Genomic DNA, 15311 nt, shown 5'->3' on the forward strand with positions numbered 1-15311 from the left:
CTCCCCGCTGAGCAAGAAGCCCGATGTGGGGCTTGATCCCAGGACCCTGGGATCATGACCTGAGCCGAAGGCAGCCGCTTAACCAACTGAGCCCACCAGGCGCCCCCAAATACACTTTACATTTAACAGAGGTTTCCTTACAGGCTGTGTGTTTCCCTTCATGTTCTTTTTTCATTGTCATTGCGGAGGATTCTAAACCTTCCCCTCACCCCACCCCCAGTTGCTACTTAGCCCACGGAATGTCTTACCTACAGACCATCACACTAGGCCTTGAACAAATAAGGCTCACTGACAACCCCTCCTCCCAGCCACCACCAAAATTCTTGTACGAGTCACTCCAATGTGACTCCTCTCCTGGTGGAAGTTTCTTTTCTGTCCAACATGACCATCAGATCTATAGAGAAGTCATAAAAATTTTGATGATTGGATCCAATTTTCCAGGGGCCAGACGAGTACCTAAAAAACATTTTTCTCTTGTACGTAAAGCATCAAATGGATATGGAATCTACGCTGCTCATCTTTTCCTAAAGCCAAAGCCTATGGTGCAAGTATTGGCAACTCTTCTCAGTCCTGATTCTGCTCTGGTCAGGCTCTCATGGGCAGCTTCCCCATTCCCTCAATTCCTCTGCCTCCCTTGCATGTGGGAAGATATCCAATACTAGACCAGATAGGGTAGAAGGCTGCTCAGGTCTGGACAAGCTATTGAGAGAGGACCTCTGGAAATACCTCATAGCTCTCTCATCTCTCTCTTCTGCCTCAGGCTACATATCAGGCACAGTGACCAGTTTCCACTATCCTCTTCCTGTAGCAGGGATGTTCTCTCAAGTAAAGAGCCATCCCTGTCCTCACTGGGAGTTGAGAACTTTCAGATCATTCTAATGTCCCTGGAAGTGTGGGCCTACCCACGTCCCCACCATCATTTTCTTGCTGTGCTCTCCCATTCTGACTAGCTCCTCTCCTGGGCCAATAGCAGAGATGCCACTCCAGCCATCTAGACCCAGGCCAGTTTCCTCAACCCGGCACTGAGTGCCACAGAAGGCCCTTAACTTAAATTTCCATTCAAAACACATATAAGTCTGTTTATATCCAGCCCACTTGTGCAGCAAGGGTCCAAGAAATAAGTCAGTTTAGGAGCTGTCATACCTACTCCTAAAATGATAAGAAGCTCCTAGAAGAGGGTGTGTGTGTGTGTTTATGTGTGTGTGCGTGAGTGCATGCTCGTGCACATAGGAGTGAGTGCATATTTCTTGCTCGTCCTGAATGGTCTTGAGTCTTCTTTAACCCATGAGCCAGTGACAGGATGAGCCAGTGACAGAGGGGTTGATTTGTATGGCATGGCTATGAGAAATAAATGCTGGTTTATAATCTATAATAACTTAAGCCCCTAACAGATCTACTGAGACTTGCATTTTCCCATTCCTTGTGATTTTTTTTTTCAATCTAGAGGCTGCAGCCTTGTAAAATATAAAACTTCCATTCAACAGTATGTTCTTATTCTGCTGAAAAGCAAAGCAAATTTTTATCTTATTGAGGAAGGAAGGAAGGAAGGAAGGAAAGATAAGTCAGACCTTGGGCTCTAGAACATAAGACTTTGCTGGTCTTGCAAAACATATTTAGTATGCTCACAAACAAAAGAAATACATTTAGGTAAAAAGTTAGCTTCAGAGGTGAAACGATGGCTCATTAGGCTAGCTGTCATAGCCTGTATGTCACCATCGTTAACTGAAATGTCATCTGTCTTCCAGGGTCTGAGCTGCAGGAGCTGCAGAAAATGATTGACAACCTCCAGAGCCCCCAGGACCCTACCCAGGTGTCCCAGGCACTCCTCCTTCGAAGGGAGGTTATGTTTTTGCAGTTTGACGCCGCAGTGAGACACCTTATCCGGTAAGGGTGGGGCGTGCATCCTGTCCAGTTAATTGTGTGGGGCAAGTACCTCTGAGTGACCATTGTGGGAGGTCACTCTTGGCAAGACTGAGTAAGGAGCCTAAAATAGTCAGGAGCCACAGCCTGATCCAGAACACTGTGAATACCCAATGTATCCCATTGCAAAGGCTGTGTAGAAGGTGTTCTCATCAGATGATGATAGTCTTGATTTTATTAAATGTGATTTAAATACGTTAGTTTGCATAACAATCACTGCTGTCGCTGTTCAGGTTGTTTAATGGGGAATAATATTTTTTAGACTTCAGAAGATGATTCTAAGAGTTTTGTTTATTTTTTTCAGCCTTTAATTACCTTTCCAAAGAACAGAATTTTCACTGCTCTTGCGAAGCCCATGGAATTGGCTGAGTTAAATTTGTAAATTCAAATAAATAAATTGTAGATATTAAGTACTCTCCATACGAAAAAAAGTCTCTTTGGTTAATCAACCGTGACTGATGAGAAAATTAGTTTACATTGAGAGTCACACTGTTTCTAGGGTAAATAATAAGTTTTGTATGGGAAGGGAAGCGGTCAGGCCTGAGCATCTCTGCTTCTTCTTAAATTGTCAAAATCAATTAACTTCCTTTGATTAATTCCCCATGTAAGCATTTAGCCAATCAGGGGATCTCAGGAGGCTACGCTCTTACCTGTGGCTTGTAATTGCCTTCCACCGTTAGCATGGGCATCGTAGAGCATGGAAACATAGGGATTGAACTGAACTCTATTTTCTCTTTCTGTTCTACATCTTCTTTACTCTGAGCATCAGGGGGTCTCTGGATTCAAATGAAATCAGCAGAACAACAACAAAAAATTAGACTAATGCAGTTTCTTTTCATTGACAGCCTTCGGAGCTGTAGCTCATCAAGCGGGGAGGATATAAAAGATTGTCGGGACGGCCATTCGTTAGCCCTCTGACTCTCAAACCCCAAGTCAGAATTTGTGAAGAATTTACCTAGGATGAAGAAATAGAACTATACCCTGCATGTTCTTCTTGGATTCCAGCTATGAGGGTTCGGCTTGTTACTGTTCTCCCAAGGGAACTAGTCTGCTTCCTCTAGGAATTCCTTTGAGGGGCTTTCTTTATCCTGGCACACTCAGCCTGCAGGAATGGAGGGGGGGCTCTGCCCTACATCTGGTTTTAGTAGATTCAGTATATCTTTCTCCTCCCCCATCTTGCCTCCTGCCCTTTCAAAAGACTTTAGAGGGAACCACTCAGGACGGTTGATCTCCATGAGTTCCTCATTTATGGCATTTCCTCTAGCCTTTTCCTTCGGGACTCTTCAGAGTATGTATGTGTCTGGAATCACACAGTTCGTAAGTGACAGACTGGAACTAGAACCTGCATGCATTTGATTCCCAAGCTTCAGAATTAGGATGGATGCCAGACAGCAGTGTGGAGAGAAAAATAGACTCTAGAGAGAAGACAGGAAACAGGAGAAAAAGAGAAGTGGAAAGATAAATGTCATCCAGCTTGATGATGTTAGTGCAAAACCTGCAAACAAGGAAAAGTCCTCAGATAATCAAGAGACAGGAAGTATAGGGAAGTTCCCTCACCCTTCCCCAGAGTTCACCAACTCTGAGCAAATATGACTGTTGACCCCAGGGAACTTTTTTGCTTATGTTAACTGAAGGCTTTTCCAGAATTTGAAAAGGAAGAGCTGAACTTTTACCTGGAACGAGAGCAGTGTGTTTCTATAGACTGGGGGAAAGTGAGGAAGGACATAGCTCAAAGTCATCAAGATAGTGGCCCTGTGATCACCTAGTATGTGGCTCCTGCTAATATGTGGCACAGATCAGCTCTGGGAGCAGGATAAATGCACATTTCTTATTTATTTGATTTATTTATTTATTTCTTATTTTAAAAATTTAAATTCAATTAATTAGCATATAATGTATCATTTTTTGCAGGGGCACAGGTCTGTGATTCATCAGTCTTATATAATACCCAGTGATCATTACATCACATGCCCTCCTTAATGCCCATCACCCAGTTACCCCATCCTTCCACCCATCTCCCCTCCAGCAGCCCTCAGTTTGTTTCCTAAGATTAAGAGTCTCTTATGGTTTGTCTTCCTCTATGGTTTCATCTTGTTTCATTTTTTTTTCACTTCCCCTATGAAATTCCTTGTTTCTTAAATTCCACATATGAGTGAGATCATATGTTGCTTCTTAAATTCCATGAATGAGTGAGATCATATGATAATTGTCTTTCTCTGATTGACTTATTTTGCTTAGCATAATACCCTCTAGTTCCATCCGTGTTGTTGCAAATGGCAAGATTTCATTTTTGATGGCTGCATAATATTCCTCTGTGTGTGTGTGTGTGTGTGTGTGTGTGTGTGTGTGTGTGCGTGCGCGCACAGGCACGCGCGTGCGCACGCACTCCACATCTTCTTTATCCATTCATCTGTTGATGGACGTCTGGGCTTTTTCCATAATTTGGCTATTGTGGACACTGCTGCTGTAAACATCGGGGTGCAGGTGCCGCTTCAGATCACTACCTTTGTTGGATGCACGTTTTTAAGCACAAAAGTTCACTCTGTCCCTGTCAACCTGCCCTCTACCAAGCTCCTGGTGGAAAGTGGTATTGTCCTCCAAGACCACTGGAACCACATTGCCCAGGGCCTGTCACCTCTGGGCATGTCCACCAACCTCAGGAGTTATTTACTAGCTGATGCAAGAAATGCCTGAGAAGTGAGCTTATCTTTAATTTCGGGTGAAGTAATCATTGTGTTGAAAGTAAATGCTTGGGTACAGTGGTTCTAATCGATCTTGTCTGTTTGGCAAACTTCTATCATAAACCCCTGCCTGATTTTTGTATGGCCTATGGCCTAAGGATAGATTTTATATCTTTAAATGTTGGGGGGAAAAATTCAAGAAAAGAGTACTATTTTGTGACACATGAAAATTATACAGAATTCAAATCTCGGTGTCCTTAAATGAAGTTTTTGGGAACACAGTTATGTCCATTCATTTATAGATTATCTTGGACTGCTTTCACACACAGTTGAGTAGTTGCAACAGAGACCATATGAGCACAGAACTGAAATAGTTACTATCTGACCCTTTAAGAAAAAGTTTGCTACCTCCAGATTTAAAGGTCTGGATTCCTTTGTAATTCAGGAATGGAGGGAGTCAAAACAAAATAAAAAGTCCCTTTAAATCTTTTTTTTTTATTAGATTTTATGTATTTATTTGAAAGTCAGAGATCACAAATAGGCAGAAAGGCAGGCAGAGAGAGAGGGGGAAGCAGGTTCCCGGTTAATAGAGAGCCTGATGCGGGGCTAGATCCCAGGACCCTGAGACCACTACCTGAGCGGAAGGCAGAGGCTCAACCTGCTGAGCCACCCAGGTGCCCCTAAAAAGTCCCTTTAAAGGAACTCTGTAGAACAGAATAAAACACGTGGCATGAAAGTGCCACTAATCTGAACATATTGCTGATGTTTGGAGTGATGAGGGCAAAAAAGGAGAAACTCAAGAAGATACCCTGAAGGTACCAGTAACTTTTGCAGAAACCTGAATTGGGAGCACAGAAAGGGATCGCTAAAGAAAGCCACACAACTTCTCCGTCCTTAAAGCTTTGTGGGTTTTTCCTTCATTTTTAAATTAATCTTTATGCTCATCTAGCTTAAGTATCTCTAAACACAAACATTAAAGTGTGCTTCGGGGTTATCTGGGGACTTCTGATATACAGAGGAGCCCTCCTGTGAGCTGGGCCTGGCTTATGACCATGGTCCTGGTCCCCAGTGTCTGAGAAGTCAAGAGCCACACCTTCTTCCAGGGGCCTCCTCAGGGCTATTTTGCAGGTGTTTTTGTTGTTGTTTTGTCTTTTGTTTTCTTTTTTATATCCTCGCACCCAGGAGAAACTCTAGCATGTGCCATATGAATTTCCTGCTCTCTGTGATTTGAACCGGCTTGCCAGGGGTCACGCTCCGGGTAGCTCTCTCACACACAGGAGGTGTGGTGTGTTAGGAAACCCTTGACTGCTTATTGATAGTAAGGCAGCTGGAGGGTGGCAGGACAATTTGCAGAATTCCATGTATCTGTTCTGGTATTTTATTAGGTTGGCAGGTGCCTGACCCAAGCAACAAGCCGGCCTCTTGTTTCAGTGGGTTTCCCTGTTTCTTGTGTGCTGCCAGCTAGCTGTGCTGATCAGAGCTACCCTCCCAGAAGATGCAGGCCCGAGCTTCCCCAATAAGGGTCTCAGTGAGCTGCAACAGGACCCCATGACCTGTTTTCAGTATTTCAAAAGGCATGGTAAAAAAATACCTTTGCCCAAATGCCGTGCAGGTAAACAAAATGTCAAGTTTCTTTCTTTTTTTTTTTTTTTTAAACTGGCATTCTAAGGACTGAGATAAGGGAGAGAAGACATTTGCTTTGGCTGACTCCGTGGGATAGAAATGCCAACTCCATGGGATAGAAATCATTCTCCCCATTTTTACAGATGAGGGAATAAAGATTCAGAAAAGTTGTGTAACTTGCACAGGGTCACACAGCCTGTCACAGCAGAGCTTCCATCTGCGCCGTGTGTCTAATTCCAGAGCCCTAGTCCTTCCTTTATATCATGTTTCTTCATTTCTTCCTGCAGCTCAGAGGCAGGGCTGGAGGTTAATGTGGTGTTGGGTTACAGTTGGGAAAATGTTTAATGGATGTTTGGTGGAAAAATCTTTCAAAATATGGGGTCTGTGGAGAGGGGGGATTAAAAGAGGGTCTGGTGCTAAAAATATTGGATATCATCTTGAGACCCCTTTTTTCACAGAGGCTTAGAAACATTCTATTGATAGAAGGGGGATGGGTCTTACAAAGGACAGTGATCTAGACCGAGAAAGGACTAAAGTGGGGAAAAGAATAGCCAATGATTTGGGCAGTAGTGGTGCCTGTAGCTTGACTCTGATCTCTCTAGAGAGCCTAGTATAGTCTATGATTCCGTAGCTTGGACTCATAGTCACATATACACCTGAACATATTATATTTCTGATTAGTCTCCAAGCATCCATTAAGTAATAGGCCTCATATGCATACAAAGCTGTGTCTGGAGCTCTCGATCTGTCAGAAATTGTGTTTGTTTGTGGCCCTTGGTAGTCACAGATTTCTGCACAAACTTGCCAGGATAAGAGAGCATGTCCGTGTTCTGTGTTCTTCTCCATGACTGTCAGTCAGGTATAGCCCCAAGAAGAGAACAGAAAAGACTCAGGAAAAACAAAGTTTATTATATGCACAGGTGCTAGAAACCGGCTGTATGCCATGACAGCTGCATGGGAAAGTGTCTATGTGGGTCAGGAACAAGGAGAGTGCTGAGCCATAGCCTGGAAAGACAAGACAGGGCAGGGTGAAGAGTTTAAGAGCTGCTGGGTTGAATCATTCCAGTGGGCTTTGGGTGGTAGAGGTGGTCTCTAGTTGTTGACTAAGCCCTGGGATAAATAAAGCAGAGGAATAGTGCCTTCCCCATGCAAGGGTCAGAGAGAAGAGCCATGGCTTTGGATTGGTTTGTTCACATATGAAAGCTGTGCTCCCTGCTCAGTCCTTTGCTATCTCTAAGAACCGGCTAGCCCAAAGAGGGGCAGTCTCTTCCTTAGCCAGAAAGGCCTTTAAAGATGTCAAAACATTCATAATAAATGGAAAACAAATTTAAAAATATAAGCACAATAGTCAAGGATTGAACAAATCCGATGTGAACAAAGCCAGACCCAGAGGGTGAGAGAAAGCACAGGAATGATGGGAATCATCCGGTGGATTGGTGGGAGAGAAGAGCAGGACGGATATGAAAGGAGCCAACCAGGGAGAGGTTGTATGGGATACTGGGCTTCTGTGCTCTTGACTCGGGCTGAAAAGGAATGTTTCTATTAGAATATTCTGCTTTCTGGTACCATTTTTTTTTTGAGGAGATCCATACAATCTATACAAAGGTGTGGGTGTAGAAAGTACCACGGGAGTTTAGAGGATGGTCAGAAGCAGCTGGATAATGAGCTCTGCCTCACTGGGCTGCTATCAGGCAGGAAGGTCAAACCGTTTTTGTACCTTGGACAGTTCTTGCACTTTGCTTTGTAGGTAGTAGGTGCTTGATACATTGGGGTCAGGTGGGTATCAAGTGAATGATGCGTCCTTGGCAGGACCCACTGAGAATCGTTAGAAAACACATGAACATATGAAGAATGTGAGAAAGTGTCCTCATTGAGCAACTCCAGACTCCATCCTTGAACTCGGCGGATAAACCAATTATTTTATCTAGTCTCTCAATATAAAATAATATTCAACTATCTTTTGTTAATTCTCATTAAAATGGGAAAAGGCGGTATGATTTTGGTACCAGTACAATGGTTTGATATAAAAATATAGCGCTCCCTTTATCTGTCTTTGAACTAAAGTTCACAAGCCTCTCCTGCTGATGGCTAAAAGATTAAACTTTCTAATTCCATGTCATCAGCCACATGTAGAGCTTAAAAGTGGTCAGTCTGAGATTTAAAATTAATTAATGCAAGATGAATGAATCCCCATTTCCCTTTGTTTTAATTGCCTCCTATTCACCCTGTTGGTAAGGGAGGGGTTCTGTCCTGGGGTTACAGGGATGGCCGAACACATGACACTTAAACGTGACAGGTGAGATCAACGGCAGTTTACTAGTTACATACACTCACAGCCCGGGGAAGAGGACACTGTGTACAATGCAAAGCCCCAGGGGAGTTGTCCTTGGGAACAGAGTGAAAAACCAGTGACCATGGGAGACAAGCTGTGTGGTATCAAGAGGGTGTGATGTCCCCTCATTTCTGCAGGAGAATGTGATTGGTTCAATTGAATGCTTTCGTGGTCTGGCAAGGAACTGAAGCCACTACTAGGGACAGCAGGGTCTGCACATGGGTCCCTTTGATATGGAAGGTTACTGGACTAGAAGACTTTATCTGTGAGAGCAGAGTGGAAAGGGGAACTTGTGATTAAGGCATTAAAGACCTTCCTGATTTTACCAGGGGTGAAGGTAGCTCATAATATTGGACCTTAATTTTAGGCCTTACACCATGATGTAAGTTCCTGGGGTGCTTATAAATCATCATAGCAGTTGGGAAGGAACGGCTACCTCACCTACCCATTGTGGGTTATCTGGTCCAACCCCAGATCGCTTCTGATTGACCTGATGCTCAGCACTCCACATACACACTCTCCAGTAGGGGCTCAGGCACTCCCGAGGTCTTTCCCCAAAACTCTGATTGTCTGCTCGTCTCTGGGAGGCTGCCTCATTTCCCTCAGTGCTATCATTTCCCTCATTTCTATCAGTCATGGTTAATCACCTCTTTCTGATGTCTGCTTTATGCAAGACTTGGGCCAAGCCCATGGAAGATCCAGGCAAAAGGTCCCCTCTGTTTTGGGATACCATCTCCTTGGTAAATCCGGTATCAGCATATTTTTTAAGGTATCCACTAGATGTAAGTTCTAAAAACAGTCTTTCCTTGCTTACTAAACTCTTATTTCCTTTTGGCCAAAAAAAAAAAAAAATCATTGTAATTTTTCACGCATGCTTCCTTCTCTACAACTTATGGTATAAATTTCATACACCAGTCTTCAGGCTTTTTGGTTCTTGATATGCAAAGTCAAGTTCTGTTCAAAACAAAACAAAAAGCTTCCTCTCTCAAACCTCAAGATTTTATTATTTAATTTAAAATTTGGTTTTATATATCAAGAATCATCTCTGCTATTGGTCTTAAAACAGTCAATTCAGCAATCCATATCTTTGTTCTAGAGCTACAGCTGACCTGTCTGCAGCAGTAGTCACATGTGGCTACTTAATTGAAAAGTTTAAATTAATATTGATTTAGATGATGAAAAATTTAAAATTCAATTCCTCAGTCCCAGTAGCCACATTTTGAGTGAGCAACAGACACACATAACTAGTGGTTACCATACTGGACAGTCAAACTTAGAACATTTCCACATTGCTTTAAGTTCTACTGGATAATGCTAGTCTGGAGTGTGTCTACATTTCCCTTGAGGGCTGTGAATTGTGAGTGAAGGGCAACGTGTAAAGAAAGAAGGGTGAGGTCGTTGAGGAAGAAACCTGTGTATATCTCAAAGTTTTATCCTGCTGCAGTAACTTTGAAGAAAGTTTTGAGTTTGAGAAGCTTAAATAATGGCTTTTAATGAGATTCCTTCCATGTTTGGGTAGAAGAACATTTTTGGCCACGGGAAACGCTCCTGCCTACCAGTCTGTCACAGATGGCATGTACCACGGATTGCCCCCGCTGAGCAGCTCTCTTGTGAAGAGCATTTTTGCTTCACAGCTCAGCCTGCCCCAGCCACTGGATCCACGGAGCCTCCAGGTATGTCGAGAGGTACTTTTATACCTATAAATGGTGTGTTATACATCAGGGATTTGGGCGCTGTGTTTCCATTTGATTTAAATTTTGCAGGGACTCGCCCTTCTCTGGGACTCTTTATCCTTGCTTGGCTCCCCTTAATTGATTCGGGAGAGCAGCCGGGGCCCACTGTTATTCCCAGTCAGAGTCTTTGCCCCCAAACTGTTCATCAGGTGAATTGGGTCAATAGCTTATCTGTTCACAGCTGGTAGCAAAACCAACAGTTGATCTTTTCAAGTTAATAAATAAGGATGACAGAAATCACAATACATAAATTAGGTCAGCAACTGAGGTTTGAACAGCCCTGGTTACAACAGGTGTTATCAAATGTAATCCTAGCAACCATTATTTAGGCACCAACGATATTACCCTCTTTCTACGACTAAAAGGTTAAGGTTCTGGCAGACCAGAGATCAGACTGCTGGGGAGTTATGGCAGCCCGAGGTCACAAATTGTATTGGTTATCTATGACAGTGTAACAAACCACCCCCCAAATTTAGCAGACTAAAACAATAAATGTTCATCATCTCATGTAGTTTGTGAAGCTCAGGAATCTGGGAACAGTTTATTGTGTAGTTCTGGTTAGTCATGTGGATTTCTCACCAGTCAGCAATTAAGGTATTGGCCCAGCTGTCGTCATCTCAGGGGTCTACTGGAGGAGAATCTGCTTCCAAGCCCACTCACAGGGCTGTTGGTAGGCAACAGAAGATCCACTTGCAAGCTCGTTCATGTAGGCTTGTCCACAGGGCTTCCTCACAACATGACAGATGGATTCCTCCAGACCAAACAATTCAAGAGAGAACAAGAGACAGACCCCAAGGTGGAAGTCATAGCCTTTTTATTACCTCATTTTAGAAGGGACATCCCATCTTTTTTGCCATATTTCATTCACTAGAAGTGAGTTAATTTTAGCCTACACTCAAGGGGAGAAGACTTAAACTCTACCTCTTTATGGGGAAGAGTATCAAAGAAGTTTTGGACATATATTTAAAACCACCTCACAAACCCAGGTCTTTTGACTCCAAAAGCTCCAACCTAGTGTTTATATATTGCAAAGCTAAGCCAAGTAATGCCAATATCAACCCCATGTAAGTTCCACAATTTTATCTTCCCTAGCAATAAGACAATTATTCTTGGCCCAAGCCTTGACCCTCATTTAGTCCTAGAGAACAGGATTGACCATGACCCCTGGGCCTGTTCCTATTGCCTTTGGATGTTGGCTGGGATTAGGTAGATGCAAGTGTCCTGGTTTCCTGCTACCTGAATCAAGTCTAACTCTAAGAATTGTCTGAAGCCAGTTCCAAGTGTGCAAGTATAGAATGGGGTCAGATGGACAGGTCAACTATGTCCAGGCCTGCATGTGCTGCCACAAGTAGTAGAGGACATCTTGGCTGTTGGACAGTGACATGGAGAAGACAGAAGTCCACATGTTAATATCGTGACTTTGGCTTTGAATTGTTACCTAGAACTGGAACACAGTGATGATGAAGGAAAACATTTTAAAGTTCCTAATACTGAGAACATTTAAGTTTATGTTTGTTGAATATAAATATGTCCCTTTGTTTTTATAGTATTCTGGAAATTCCAAACACTGGTGCTAACTAGTTACACTGAAGTCTTAAGAACCCCTCTATGTTTAGCCAGATTCTGGAGGGAAAAAAAAGGATGATTATTCTCTCCTCTACATTATGAAGGACCTTCTATCAAGACTATTTCTACATAGTAAATAAATCATCCCACAGTGTTTTAGAGTACAGATACAGAAATCCTGCTCATACAAGATGTTTATTATTTATGGACACAGTATACCATTATCATGTTTCTTATTTGGTTCTTCTAGGCATCCATGCTATTCCCTTGGAGAGCATTTCTGGAAGATGGAGGACTGTTTCCAGTTATGAGTAGCAGACCAGATACCCTAGAATATAATATGCAGGTAGGCTAGGTCTTCCCACTTGTCACAGAGAGAAATGAATGTAGACTGCAAAGCAGGCATCCTTGGGTCCATAGGTCAGTGGTGAATAATTTATGAGATAAGCAGGGGTGTTTGATTATGAAGCTATAAACCCAGCTTCATGTGAGTCATGTTTTCTTATGACAAGAAGAGAATCATTTTCTTGGTGGTATGGGCCTCAGTTGTAGATTCAGCTGTAGTTCCCATGGCCAGTAAAGATCAGGGAGAGTGGCCATCCATCTCCAATCACTCTCCAGGCCTCTTAGAGAAACAGCCAGGCTGGAAGTTCAGGGTTGTGTGACCAGGATCCTGGCCTACCTATAAACAGTGGTAGGGAGAGAATTCTTTAAGCGGGATCCATAGGAGAATTTCTTTCAATTATGTGTTTCCCCCCTGATTACCTAAGCAAATATCATTGTGTTCTCATTTTTTAAAAATAGAAAATATAGAAAAGTACTAAGAAAAAAGTGAAAATCAACCATAAATTTCCTCCAAAGTAATATGGAAGGGGGTAGTGTTGGTGATAGGGGCAGGCCTGGCCATAGGCTGATGGTTTTGGGGGCCGGGAGATGGGAATTATACTGTGTGCTTTTGTTTATAACTGTTTGGATTTTTTAAAGTAAAGTATTAAGAATGGTTAAGAAAATCAATTATAGTCCCCCACTAGGAAGCAATCACAGTTTACATATTGGTTTATTTTTTTTCGGTATTTTTCTTATGCATACCTGTGTTTATATCTGTACTTTTCAAGGAAAATGGATATCATACTATACATTCACCATGTATAGATACCACAGTAAAGTGCTGGGAACCTTGGGCTTCCATACAAAGCTGAAAGTCTGATATATTCAAGGAGAACTTTGAGCTAGAAATGTTACTCTAAGATTTTTATGGATTTTCTAATAATCAAGAGGGCAGGGCTTATAAATATAATTATTTCTAGTTTTCTCCCCAAAATCATGTATAAAGGATACATAGAAATCTTTAACATGGGTGTTTTGTTTCGTTCTTTTTTGTTTCTAGCTGTGCCTCTGTGGGCTGAGTGAGCTTGACCTCAAGGTAGCCCATGGAGAGCTGGTGGGCATGCAGCTGCTTTTGGAAGATGTACTTCTGAGCAGCCATCATATGACCATGGAGGACCCCTCCACACAGCAAGCCACACTGGACAAACACAGTCAGATACTCTTGGTAAAGAGTCTACGTAATTGGTCAGGGCTGTATTGTATTAAAGGACCTTCCTCTCTGGAGTCAGAGAGCTACAGATGCTGTCCAGTGGTATTTCCCAATGGGCCCCAGGACTGAGCTAATGTTGCATGGGGGCAGCAGTGGGGCAGGGGTCATCTCTAACATATGGTATATCCATTTCTTTTCATTTTAAAAAGAGAACAAAAGGGGTGCCTGGGTGGCTCAGTGAGTTAAAGCCTCTGCCGTCGGCTCAGGTCATGATCTCAGGGTCCTGAGATCAAGCCCCGCATTGGGCTCTCTGCTCAGCAGGGAGCCTGCTTCTCCCCTCCTCTCTCTCTGCCTGCCTCTCTGCCTACTTGTGATCTCTATCTGTCAAATAAATAAATAAAATCTTTAAAAAAAAAAAAGAACAAAAGTTGTGGGAGACCCACTGAAACAAGTAATGGAACAAGTAATCCAACTGGCTAGATTTCCTTAGGAGTCACGCACATTTAGAGTTGGAAGACACATGTAGAACTGGAGTCGGAAGGACTGGAGGGGTATGACAGAGACCCTGGGTGAACCTGTCTAGCCTGGGCTCTCATCTTCATCACTCAGCTAGTCTACAGACTCCTAGGCAAGTGCTGTCTCCTCTGGACTTGTCCCTCTGAAGCTCTAAGGTGCCAAGAACCTCTAGCCCACCTTATCATAACTGGAAATAACTCTGCCCCTATCTGGGAACCAGAGACTTGTAGTGACACAGAGTAAGCTAGCTGGTGCCCCATCTGAAGAGCCCCCTCTTCTGAGCCAAACATTCCGAGAGAGAGGTCTGCAGCAGCCCCAACCAATTCCTTACCTTCAATCCGCTCCTCAGAAACTACAATTTGTCACCATTGAGACCGTTCTTACCAAGAGCACCACGATCCTTGTCGCTAAATCCTCTGGATACTTTACAGTCCCCTTCCAACCTGAACCCCTTGTCAGTACCGGACACAGTGTGTCCTTCTAGCGGCCTCCCTGCACCTGGTTTCCAAAGCAGGGTTCCCTCCTAGTTTCCCCTGGCATTGCATCCAGGCCTTCTCAGACTTCCCCACAGACTCTCCTCTGCCTCCTGCCCCCCCTCTTCCTCTCCCAATCCCCCAAAGTATGATTTTTGGGGTTCTGTCCCCTACTACCCTCCCATGGGTCTGCATTTTGACTTCCATGTCATTAGCCACTTCAGTCTTTGTTGGCTCCTTCCTCCATAAAAAAGCATTAAAAGTGATAGTTTACAACCGTATTAATATAAAAAAAAATGATATCCTACATTAAAACATTTTATTAAGCCTCAATATCCCTTATCTCCTGATTTTAAAAGAAATTAGAAGACTTTGTAGGCCCTAAGCACTGTGTCTGGTCCATAAGTGTCCCCTGAACACTCTTACTACTACCATTGGTATGACTGAGATCTTTTCAGAGTGCTTTAGTAATTACTAGTTTCTTTCATCTTCACAACAATTCCATGAAGGGGGTACTCGCAGTATTCACATTTTACAGAAAATACTGAAGCTCAGAAAGGTTAAGTGATGTGCCCAAAGTCGTATAATCTCATGAGAAGAGAAACCCAGATTCCAAATGAACAGTCTGGCATTGGAGCTCCCCTCTACTCTTGCCCACTACGTTGTTCCACTTCTCAGCCTCTCCCTAGACAAATTCATCTGCTTTCGTAACTTTGATGACTTTACACGTGATGACTCATGCAATGACCATCTACATGTCGTGTCCCAATTTCAATCCTGTCAGATTCATGCATTCAACTTCCTTGTTCCACCCCAGAGTCCGTGTGTCCCAAACTGAGCTTATTTCACAGCCCAAAACTCACCCTTCTTTCCATATTCTCTGTCAGTGGACCACTCCTCGCCCAGTGACCCAAGCCAAAAAATCTGGAC

General features: G+C 43.2%; 1 protein-coding gene across 1 annotated transcript in view; it reads left to right on the forward strand.

Moving 5' to 3' along the window:
• The window catches only part of LOC116868158, a 174313-nt gene that overhangs the window by 113451 nt on the left and 45551 nt on the right, over positions 1-15311 (forward strand). The window contains exons 30-33 of the mRNA XM_032858279.1: positions 1746-1884; positions 10076-10229; positions 12106-12201; positions 13243-13407. Of these exons, the coding sequence (XP_032714170.1) occupies positions 1746-1884; positions 10076-10229; positions 12106-12201; positions 13243-13407 (554 nt within the window). The remainder of the gene's footprint in view (positions 1-1745; positions 1885-10075; positions 10230-12105; positions 12202-13242; positions 13408-15311) is intronic.

Source organism: Lontra canadensis, unplaced genomic scaffold, assembly GCF_010015895.1.
Source record: "Lontra canadensis isolate GAN:19392208 unplaced genomic scaffold, GSC_riverotter_1.0 scaffold14, whole genome shotgun sequence".
In the NCBI taxonomy this organism is placed as follows: domain Eukaryota; kingdom Metazoa; phylum Chordata; class Mammalia; order Carnivora; family Mustelidae; genus Lontra; species Lontra canadensis.